Source organism: Peromyscus leucopus, chromosome 1 (genome assembly GCF_004664715.2).
Source record: "Peromyscus leucopus breed LL Stock chromosome 1, UCI_PerLeu_2.1, whole genome shotgun sequence".
Lineage (NCBI taxonomy): Eukaryota > Metazoa > Chordata > Mammalia > Rodentia > Cricetidae > Peromyscus > Peromyscus leucopus.
In genome coordinates, this window is record NC_051063.1 from 108,393,210 (window position 1) to 108,405,589 (window position 12,380).

At 44.9% G+C, this 12,380-nt stretch overlaps 1 protein-coding gene across 1 annotated transcript in view; it reads right to left on the reverse strand.

Moving 5' to 3' along the window:
* The window catches only part of Tenm4 (teneurin transmembrane protein 4), a 2,730,446-nt gene that overhangs the window by 168,214 nt on the left and 2,549,852 nt on the right, over positions 1 to 12,380 (reverse strand). Inside the window, 2 exon segments of the mRNA XM_037206447.1 lie at positions 7,012 to 7,222; positions 8,781 to 8,995. Of these exon segments, the coding sequence (XP_037062342.1) occupies positions 7,012 to 7,222; positions 8,781 to 8,995 (426 nt within the window).

Here is a 12,380-nt window from a genome sequence, read left to right on the forward strand (position 1 = left end):
GCTGCTCGCTGCTTACCCCACACTTGATTCCCTTGTTTCTGAGAGAAACTTAGTTTTGGTTGGAGAGCCAACATAGCAAGCTAAGCTGTTCTGTTCCAGACATCTTACAGCCCTGAGTGTCCAGGAAACAACTTAACCAAAGGGCTGTGTGCTAGATGGCTTAGGGGAAAATCCTGTGTTCTTCCTTTTCTTCTTTCCCTAATCAACAGGAAAGGGAGTCCTGGCTCTAGCTCATAGCATTCCCAGGACTTGGAATAGGTTACTTACCACTTCTGGTGTGTGTGTGTGTGTGTGTGTGTGTGTGTGTGTGTGTGTGTGTATGTGTGTGTAGCAGCCACCTTATGACCACAAGAGGCAGCAAATATGAAAACAAAAGCTCAGAGCAAGTCTGGCAGAGCACATGGGAGTTGGGGTCTAGTCCCCAACGTCACCACTGAACTGCTGGACACACCTGGGCTGGGAGTGATGCAAGGATATCAAACCCCCTGAAATGGCACTTGAGTGTGGTTCTTGCTCTTCACACACAAGTTACATGTCTAAGTCCTTCCCACACAGGCAGGCCCTCCTACTGGTGGGCACTCATGGCATCCTTCAGTTATCTTCTCTTTTCTGTCTTTGAGGTTTCCAGCAAAGCATTCAGAACACTCAGATATCTGAGGTAAGACACCCACAGCAGAAGCAGGTGGGGGGCAGTGGGGAGCCCTGACATTCAGGGAGCAGGGGCATCTACTACAGGGCTAGTTTTCCAGTCCACAGATAGAGCGTTCTGAAACTCCTGGCTCTTCCTCTGAACAGAGCTTTGACCATGATCTCCAACATGCTGACTTGAGCTCTCCTTTGCCCTACAATTTCATCCCCCCTGTACCAATGCTCAGAATAAATCACTGTATCAGGAGAGGTGAACTCAGGGGGCACTGTTCCAAAGGAGTGTTTCCATTAGAAACCCCACAAAGCACTCCAGCGCCATTTACAAGAAGGTTAATTTAGTATCAAGAGAGCCAGATTCGTCACTACTCACTTCCTACTTGACAGCAGAAATCAAAGGGAAGGGGAATGGGGAGTGGTGAAGATCAGCTTATTGGAGACTGAAAATGAGTCCTCAATCACCTTTCTTGGCTTCTTCTTGAGGTGCAGCAGCTGGTTTTTATGTGAACTATTTTCTCACCAGATCCTCGCAAGCATACTCAAAGGCTGATGCCTAATCAGAGCAAGGGGATAAAGAAACGGAATGATCCAGCATGCTTCGGATCATCATGGGGGACCTGATTATGATAGCCTGCAGAGAGGCAGCGATGTAGGTGCAGGAACCTATGTGTTCCTTGTAACCAAAAGCAGTGGATTAGAAGAAATTGAGGGACCCACAGCTAGCACCACTGCAAGAGTCCTTGTGTCCTTTCTGATGTCCTGCCCCCCATCCCAGATCTCCACCTGTAACCCCAGTAAACTTCCTGGACAACATAAGTGGATTGTTCCTGTTCCAGGCCTCAGAAGAAAGCCCTCTGGTTTTTGTCCTTTTACCGTCTTATGCAAAATCCTATCTCAATGCCCAGTCCTTTCAGAGTGAACTTTTTGCTCAGGGTGGTATTCAAGGCTTTCCTTGATGGCCCACTTCCCATCATGCTCTAGTCACAGAACTGCCGAACCACACAGCCAGCTCCTAGGGGTCTAGCTACCCACCTCTAGCTCATGCCATTCCCAGGACTAGGAATAGGTTGCTTACCATTTACTTTCTATTTTTCCTCGGTAACGATGACCTTTTAAATTTAATTTTTATGTAGCCTGTGTGTGTTGCCTTATGCGCATGTGCAGGCACCATGGTAAACATATGAAGGTCAGAGGACAACTTGTCAGAGTCAGTCCTCTCTTTACAGTGTGTGGGTCCCAGGGATCCAGGTTTGGCAGCAAGGGCTTTACCCACTGAGCCATCCCACTAGCTCCCTATTTTCTTTAAATATGACTATGCCACCCACACATTAAGGGCCAGATTATATGTCCCTCTAGCCCAAGAGCCCCTGGGAGCCACTCAGCAGGACACACCCTCCCCCATTCCTGCCCCCTGGAATGGCCTCCTTGCGCTTTTCTTTGGCATAGAGGCAGTTTGTTCCTGTATAAACCCCATCTCCATCAATCCAAACCATTAGCTGCTTTCTCTAGGTACTCAGCATGGAAAAAGGCAAGGGTAGATAATGGACGGAAAGCCAGGAAAAAGGAGGATGGAAGGAAAGAAAGGAGCTGAACTGCTAGGCATATGGAGTGAACTGAAGTGCCTGGATGGATGGAGGACAGACTTCTGCAGCTGTCTGCACATAAACAAGTGAACCCTTCCTGTCAATTAGCATCAGAGGACCAGATCACATTCCTTATAAAGACTCCCATGCCTGATGCTTCTCACAGTGGTTCTCATTTCTCTGTCTGGATTTCAAATCCACCGTAGGCCACCTCTGCTATTCTGTGTCAGGTTGATCTGTCCTTTCATGCTTCGGCAGCAACCCAAATGAAAAGATAAGTTGCTAGTCGGAGACCCAAAATACCTCAATGCCAACTTGTCAGGCCTGGGGGTGGCAAGCTATCCAGGGGAAGTATTCTCATTTTTAAAGTTTTGGATACCGTAAGATTTTTCACCACGGTCTTTTTAATGACTCCTCAAGAAAACTTCCTGAATTGATGTGAGGTGCTTGCTTATAATTGGGAGGCAAGTTAACAAGGGGAAGTTATGATCCATAGAACACAAACAGAAATGAAATATTAAATCGTATCCATGACAAATAGCGAGACTCTGTTGCGTGGTGGGGACCTGAGGGGATTTAGAATTCAAGTTTCCATTCTAGCTTTGTCTTTAATTTTGGACAAGTCATCTAAACATGCCGAACCTCAGCCCCTTCATCTGTTAAGTTAAATTGAAGTTAATATATCTCTCTTCAAGCTAGGGAGATGTATCAGTGAGTAAAATGTCTACCTTGCAAGAACTAAGGCCTGAGTTCAACTCCCAGAACCTGCATTAAAAAAAAAAAAAGAAAAAAAAGTGAGTTCTGGCCCAGGAAGAGACCTTGTCTCTCTCAAAAAGCAAAAATGGTGGATGGTACCTGAGGAACAACAACTACTATTATCACTTGGCATATGTACTCACACATGCACACTTGTGCATGCACACACACACACACACACAAACACGCACACACACATACACACACACCTCTTTCCTAAGGCTGTTGTAAGTTACATAAGAGCGAAGCATGGTCTCCAACACATGCTAGACATGCTTTCAATATTTGATGAATAAATTAACCAATGACTATGTGGAAAACAAATTAAATACAAAAAACTTACAAGGGGTTGATCCAGGTCAGGGGGCAATGTGCTAAAGACAAGGAAACCCCAAGCGCTGCAGTGAGGCAGATGTGAATCACACCAAGCTTCTCTTGCAGCAACCCCTAACCTCAGCTTCCTCACTTGCAGCGGGGAGGATTGTCTCCTCATGGAGTTACTGTAAGTCTTAAAGAATGCATGTAAAAATCCACTGCAAACTGCAGAGGTGAGTTAGACTCTAGCTGGTGGGATATGCCTAGCCAGTGGGATCCTGTGACTTCATTAACACTTGCAGTCTGCAAGACTATCACCCCGCAGGGGAGTGAGGGGTAGAAATGGTCCCCGCTGATTCTGGATCTCCCCATGCTAGGGGAAGACTGTTGCTTTTGAGAACAGATGTCATATTTTATTCTAAAACTAGCTTGGGTTCAGTGGGGAGTGTGTGTGTGTGTGTGTGTGTGTGTGTGTGTGTGTGTGTGCACATGTGCATGCATGCATGAGTGTGGCATAGACCCAGTCCAATGAGAGCTCTGTCAACATGAGGTCTCTGTGTGGAAATATTTGTATATCCACTTTGGAAAGTGCTTTTAGATATTTTTTTTCAAGGCAAAAGATAAACTCATTTAATTTAGAGTCATCAGCTGGATTGCATTAAATGGAGGGAAAAGCAAAATCGTACACAATGCAGCCATTTGTTAAACACAATTATTTCTCCCGTTACTTAATTACAAGCAGACATAAATACGCTGAATTCTGACATCTCAGGTCTTCTTGAATTCTCGATCTGTGTTTCAGCATGTAATGAAAGGAGGGTCATATTCCAATTTGTGTGTTAAGCAAACCCGAGAATTATAATTGTATATTGGGACCATAATGACTTTGCTAAAGCAAAACCTAAACTTTTAATTAACCTGCCAAGACAAATTACAGCTCACAGTTCACAGGTAACGATCACAGACAGCTGAGACTCAATGCCGGGGACTCTCGGGAAAGAGGGATTAATAGCAACATCAGAACCAGTCTGTTTTTATATTAAAGGAAAAAAAACAGTGTTCATTAAACAATCATTGTAGCTTGAAGGGAGGCAGACAGGTCAGAAAGGCAGTGAGGAAAAATGGAAGGAGAAAGGAGGGAGACAGAGCACTCTACCCCTTCCATCCATCGAGGACATGCAGCGGCCCCACAGGTACCAGGCACTTTTTACTTCCTTTTCTAATCAGCACATCAGGTACTGTAAACTACCACTTCAAACACCTTTTTTTTTCCAGACAGAAAGGGGGTGACCTGCCATTGACGACCACAGAAGCAACATGGGATTACAAGAGAAGGGAGAATTAGGACTCAGTTTTCCTGGGGTGTTTTGGGAGCTTTGTTGACAGGAAGAGTACGGGGACCCTCCCATCTGCCCACAGAGTCAGAATTTCTGAAGAAAGGGCCAGGAATCTGAACTTTTGCTTGATGATTCCTTAGTCCGACAGCCTTTGAGAAGGACCGTGATCATAACCCCTTGCTGCTCACGACATGCTCAGGAGCATGGGCTCCACTGGGTGCTCCCCCCACCCCTGCCCTGCGGGAGCAGATTCTGCATTTTACCCAGACCGTTGGGTAAGTCTTCAACACATTGATATACAGAAGCACAATAAAGCCTAGTGGCTCTAGCATACATGACGGGATTAAGGGACAGTTTTCATCATCTAGGTAAGTGGAGAGGAATCTGGATGAAAAGGAAGACCATGCTTTAATTACAACAGAGCAGGTTAGCAAGCTTTGACAAGCCAGGGGGTGGCTAAGGGTGGGATGCCCCTTAGTGGGATGCCTATTTCCTTGCTGTTTTAAGGTGCATATCCTAATTAAAAGCAGCTTTCTCTAGGGATTTAAATGAATAACCTCTCATATTTATACTCTCTTACTAAAACAGAAATGGGACTGTAAATGCTCCTAGCTCTGTGTAGGCCCAATACTGTCTGCCTCCTTGTGAACTGTGTGCCTAGTCAGGCTGGGAGACCAGGCAACTCAGACACCATGGGACACAAGAATTATGTCCTAAAATCAAAGCCACCATATCAAGAAAGAAAATATGTAGTGACTGCTGTCTAGCAGAACCTGAAAAGTGCCAGTTTAGATGTTGGTGCAGCCAGAACCCAGCCTCTAGTGGCAGGGTCTGGGAGATGTAATGTTGCCCTCCATGTTACCAACAGTTACTAAAACACAGCTTCAGATTCCAGAATCTTAAGAAACCAAGAGACGGAAAAAAAATATGTGGTCTGCATGATGTTAAAAGGCAAGTTCATGGTAGAGCTTTCAGACAAGCCTATTTCCCATTACATCACACAAGAAACTGCTCAAGAGGGAAACCAGTAGTGTGGCAACTACCTAGACCAGGGCTGCTGAAGGGAACCTGGGCAGAGAAAAGGCCATGCTCCTGCTATTCCCTACCAACCAAAGGGCATTGCCCACTGAGACTCGATGTGCATTGTGGAGACAGACTACATCACCAGTCAGGGACAACGCAGAGGGACATTTCCTTCATCAACACCAGTTGTTGGGTGCCCATCCCCTTCTTTGCCATCAAGGCAAAATGTTAAGGCCGAGTGTGTAGTAGAAGCTCATCAGTCATGCTCCATTTAACAGAACGGCTCACTCTGCCTCAATACTGAGGCAAAACTGCAAATAAGAGGGAAATGGGCTGAAAACAACTATTGCTGTTAAGAGGGAGAATCGGGGTCTTGGAAGAATGTTGGAAACCTAGTACCAAATTGAGATATTTTCCTTCAACTCCATTTCCCTTGTCAGAGAGACTCCCAGCCAAGGACCAAGAGCTTTCAGGGGCACCCTAAAGCATTCACAAAGCAACAGTCCTGTTCAGGACTTCTGGTCTATGTTATGGCGAAGTTCTATTTTCCTTCAAGGATTTTTATGTCTAGACTGCATCCTAATGCTTCCAACAGAAGGTCAGAAAAAATCTGACTTGGAAAACTAAGACTATCCATTTGCATATGGTAGCCACCTAAGGAGGATACAAAATCTATGAGAAGGGATATACCGGCAAAGGTAAGAACATCTTTTTAACAGGGAACTAGGCTACCTACACACAGAGAACTAGGCTACCTACACACATGTAGACTTTGGAGGTGGCCAAGGCCCTTTACCTCTACATGGCACAGGGACAATGCTTCAAACTCACTTCTCATACCAAGGCTCACACTGTGTCAGAGAACAGGACATCTCTCTTATCAGCGAACCCCGGGCACCTGCAGACTGTTCTTCCAGTCCCTAGCTTTGCAGTTTCCACTCTCTCTTCACACTGTTTTCTTCTTTCTCATCTGCCAGCATTTGTTGATTTCAAAAGGAAAACCAAACCCAAACCAAAGCAGACCCAAACGACCAATCAGCGAGTTGAACTAGGTGAGGCTTTAAGGACAGGTTGGAGGCAAGTGCCAAGTGGCTTGCCGCCCAGGATTCCTATCTCAATGTCAGTTTTGCCTCCTAGCTCTTGAGAGGCATCTGGTGGTCCACACATCACCCTTATCCAGCAACTTGAGCCCTTATCCAGGAAGTTCACTTGGAATGACTTCGTACAGTGCTCTTATTGGCAGCTATAGCCCTGGGCATGACATATTCAACTCCAACACCCTGCCAGCACCATCTCCTGAATCCACGACCTTTCTCTGATTCAAAGACACCATGGAGGGTATGGCTGCTTACCAATGGTGGTGGTGAGAAAGGAAACCACTTCAGACTCCTTCCCATCATTGTAAAAGGCCAGGTGCCAGATTCCCGAATCCAGATACTGGATGAAACCGGTCTCATGGCTGGGTGGGGGAACAGCACCCCGGGACTGGCGTTGGGGACCCTCCAGGCTCCTTGCCTCCTGGGTTAGGAGCCTTCTTCCATCCAGTAGCTCCACAAAGTCAAACTAAAGAACAAAGAGAGTAAAATTAGCAACAGACACCCCCACCTGCCAAGCTCCATGTAGGAACGCTCCTAGGGAGTCTAGAAGGGAAGAAAGAGTCAGAAAGGGAAGCCAAGAGAGCTTATAGATCAAGTCCTCCCCAGATCTACAGTCTTCTAAATCTTTTGTGAATGTGGCACAACTAATGATTATTCATTGTTGTGTTTTGTTTTCATTTGGGGACATGCAAGTCTCTACTTGACTATATATATATTAAGATAGCTACGTTTTCTTCGGTGGCAGGTCTCTCAGTAGAAACCCAGCCACTTGGCGATCACTGGAGGTTCACACAAGTGTGGATGGTCATCTTAGGGGTTTGCAATGGGACTGGAACACTAAGTGGAGTTGGGTTAGTCATGAGCTAAGTTAGTTTAGCTCAAAATTTCATCAGTAATTACATGCTGTGTCAAATACAAATGTCAACTGATTTGTATTTCAATGAATTGATTTGTATTCCAGAAAAGTCCATCATGCAGTGTGAACATCAGGTGGGGGTTAGGCCCTGCTGCCTCACTAGGAAGCACCTCAAGTAGCCACCTAGTTAGGTTTTAGTAGATGGAAGGTATTTATCTCACATAAACTGAAGCTGTGGCATTCAGGACTACTGTATGGCTTTGTGGTCACCTCGGATCAGGGATCAGGCTCATCTATAGCTCTGTGACCTGATCATTGGCTATAGTGCTAAAACTTAACCAAATGCTAGAGCTAAAAAGACCGCATATGGCCCTGGGATGCATGATGGATGTTTATGGTTTTTATTATTTTAACTCCAAAGCTAGTGTTTGTGTGTGTGTGTGTGTGTGTGTGTGTGTGTGTGTGTGTGTTTGTATAGGTTTCACAGGCCTCTGTTCTCTCTGACTCTTGATACCTCCTCTTCTTATTTCTTTCTTTTCCTTCCCCCTTCCTCTCTTTTGATGTCAGAGACTGAATCCAGATTCCAGCATGCTAAGCACATACTCTGTCCCTGAACTATACTCCCAGCCACTTGGCCAGTGTCTTTATTTCTGGTACATGTGTGCAAACAAATGTGCAATCCTGAAGAAGAGAGGGGATGCACGAGGCAAAGAAAGTGCTGTTTACTTTGAGCCAGGTCCCATGCTACGGCCTCTGTGACTGCTCCTTGCTACAAGGATTCTGCTGGGCAGTTACTGTTACTCCCCACTTTATAGAGGAGGAAACTCTCAAGGAGATGATGAATCATAAACCCAGGCTTGCATAGCCAATGGCAAGAAGATTCATGCTCAGTGTGTGGTTTCCTCTCTAGGTCACATTACCTACTGTAACTTAGGAGACAGTGTGATAGCAGAAAGGCAGCTGAGAGGTGTCCTAGAATTCTCTAAAGAAGCTCCAGAGAGCTAACTTCACTTTTCTGGGAGGCAGGATGTTAGTGGGACAAATGGATGAGTGGCTTATAAGATAACCTGAAGTTCCCTTCAGGCTTCAGGACCCAGCTGGGTTTCTGACCTGGGTTAGGTTCTGAGCTGGCTCCCATGAGGTCAGTCGGTGTGTGGGGTGCAGTTACCTGAGTATGGGAAGGGGGAAGGCCTTTTCTTCCATAGATGCCAACCAGAGCTGCCTTCCCCAAAGACACATTGAACTTCAGATGCACAGGGTGGTCTATGAACACCTGAGATCTCCAGAATGTTCCAGGTGGAATCTTCTGGGAAGCCCGTCTGCCCACGTCGATTTCGCCAGAGTCTATAAAACTGTCCTCTGGAAAGAAACTACTTGGCTTTCCTACCAAGACATGGGGAAGGGAAGACAAAAGCATTCTGGTTAGCCAAACATGATATGGAACCAGCGTCCCAACATCCAAGGCTCCATTCTGCCTCACACCCCGACAGAGGTCTGCAGCTAGCTTCCTGCGCCCTCCCCCTCCTCCACAGGAATAAGATAGTCTAGAGTTTTTCCTCCAGTGATGCTCAAATTGTTCTGCTAAAAATATTCATTCTTCCAAAGCAGTATGGGTCCTCCCAAAGGACCATCTGTTTACTGCATAATGCCACAGCTTGTTAAGATATATTTTGATCCTAAAAATAATCATTGGTGGTCACACGAGAATAACTTTGCGATTGTGTGTGTGTGTGTGTGTGTGTGTGTGTGTGTGTGTGTGTGTGTAAAGGCTGTATAATAAAGTAGAAAGGACAGAGGGAATGAGGAGGCATGATGGGAGTAGAGGGAGGTATTTTATGTTGATGTGAAAATTGGAAGCCACATCCTAAGGCTAACATATGTGAGTGGGGGGTGGGTTTGGAACAGGGCTATGAATTGACAAAGAGGGAGAAGAATGTTCTGAAGAAGGGAGGAAACATGTCTGAGGGGGCTGTGGGCCTCAGTGTGTGTGTGTGTGTGTGTGTGTGTGTGTGTGTGTGTGTGTGTGTGTTAAAATGGTTGAAGGAACTTATCAAGGGTGAAATCGATAGCATACTTAGAAATTTAACCCAGCCCTCAGCCCTGTACCACAAGGGGCGGAGGGCACTCAAGAATGAGATCTGCTTATTTCTATTGTCAATCAGCAGTGGCTGCTTTCTGGGGGTGCAACACACCCCAGGAAGGAAGGGTACTTACCAAACTTCCTCTTCATAGTAATTAAACACACCAGCTGATAAGCGAGCTAAGCCCTAACTTCCCGCCTTCTTAAGAGTGGGGAAGAGGGGGGCAGGAACATTGAAGCCCACCCTTAGGACCCCCCCAAAAACCAAACTAAGCCAACAGGCTCCATTGTATTTGTCAGTAATAACCTCCCCCTGGGCATCCTGGCTTTAAGGCTTTTTGTGTGGTTAGAGATACTCAGAGATGTACTAAGAAAACAAGAATCATTTGCAAAGAAAACACGTTTGTGGAACGTTTTACAAAAAGCATTTGGAGAGAAAAAATTACAATGTCTCCCTGCCCCCCCCCCCAGCTTTGGAAGACTCCTTACAAAGCACATTTGATGCTGAAATGGAGCTTGGCAGGGCATTGTTGTAGTCATAAAATATTTTACTGTTTTAAATAATAAAATTCAATTTAAATGTTAAACTTCTCCATATGTTATCATTCCCTTATAAACTCCTAGGCAGAAACATCAGGATTTTAGCTTCAAACCATTAAGTGTTATTTTAATTAAAAATGTGCCAACAAAAAAAAAAGTTAAAATGCACACTATCAGTAAAAGTACCATGGATATTCTATCATTAACACAGGAAAGAGTTTGCATTTAATTCCTTATGGAAGGAATGTGCCCCAGACTTTTACCTTGAAAATGAAGGCACACAAACCTCCACATTGTGAGTCACGAAACTTCAAAGACAGGAGCCCAATTCACAAAGCATTAAGATGGGAGAGAATTATTCACATTCTTCTTCATCTGATCTGTGGGTTCCCAGGACTATAACACTTTTATTGTGCAGGTAGAAAGTGGTGCACCCTCAGCTTTAAGTTTTCCCAGGGAGGCAGAACTAAGGGGGCATATGAAACAAAAGCAGGGTACATTCTGAATTTTTCACTCCTAGGAAGGGGCTGAGAGAGAAGCACAGACTGATAATTTGAGGGCCGGTTTCCTCTGAATATAAGAAGGAGTCAGAGCCCAAGGGCTAGGAACGGTCTGTACTCCGACATTCTAGTGTCTCAGAATAAATAATGGAAAACTGTTCCCTTGTTTTAGCCAACAGGGCTCCCTTCTCCACAGCAAAGAGGAGACAGTAATGTAGGTGACCTCATGGGTCAGAATGGGTCCAGCCATACCCTCCAAACCTCAGGCAGAAGGCTTAGGCAGGGCTATGTGGCTCTTGCCCCAGTAAAGTGACAGGAAGGGATTTTTCTTTCATTGAACTTTCTAGTGGTTAAGGAATGTGGGCCAGGTGAGGGGAACTGTCTGTCTCCATACTGGACCAACTGTTGGTGTAGATTGCTGGTTGAGAGGAAAGAGTGAACAGCTTCTACCACCTTTGGTTTATGGGAAAGATGCCTAAGATTGCCAGGGCTGGGCTGGGGCTGGAAGAGCAAAAACAAACAAACAAAAACCCTTCCTTCTTGACTAAAGAAAAACCCATCCTGCCTTTTTGTTTGTCCAGATCATAAGATTTCTTGACTTTAATTCTGAGCACAAAGCATGAGGACTTGAATATAAAATGTCCCACTCAAAGTGGTGAAGAGTAGGGAACGAGGCTAGAGACTGGTAGAGGGGGAACATTCTGAGTATCAAACTCATCTCTTCATGTATATTCTGGAAGATAACAGATATTACTAGAAGAAATAGTAGTGTAGGCAGAGGTTAATGAGTTCCAGCTGTGTTGAGTGCCTTCATTTTCATTAGTTCTGTTGATTCTCATGATACTAAGAACATCTCTACACTGAGGCTCTGAATGCTTAAGAAGCCAGTTGGAGATGAAGTCACTTGAGAAACCTCTTTACCTCTTAGAATATGACTTCTCTGCAGACTAAATAAATGAGTGATGAGTTAAATATCTGAAGAGACACCCTCAGTGGTGATGGGGTGCACTGACCCCCTCAAAGAGCAGTAACTCATGGGGCTCATGGGGTAAATGTCAAGACTTAGCCAGGTCCTAAGTCCAGTTAAGAACTTTGTGGTATGCCAGGGTTTGAAAGTTGATCATTCTTATTAATTAAGGAGCTGTAAACAAGCCTCAGAGCAGCCAGGGTCTGCAGACAGTCTTGAGAAGCATGCTGTACCACTCACTATGAGGTATCTCTAGGCCTAACAAATAGTATGTGATGTTTAGCTTAGACCTTACTCCTCCCAACAGCATGATTCAGTTTCACAGCATAGATTCTGTTGATAACCATCTTTTTCTTCTTAAATTTAGAAAGATTCAGGCTTCCTACAGCAATGCTGTGCAAATATGCAATCACACTGTAAAAGAAATCTCTCAACCAATTGATGAAATGATCGGGTAGGTCCATCAAATGTGGATTATTTGGAAGAACTGGAATTTCCATGCTTCCCAATCACAGTCTCTACTTTCCTGACCAGAGACCCATCTATCCAGGTTCTAAACTTCTAATCCACTAACAATTCCTCACCTTTTTTTTTTTTTTATTCTTCTCAATGCAATAGATTGCACAAAGAATCCTTTAGTTTCCTTAGCAACAGTTTGACATTTTTTTTTGGTTATCAAAA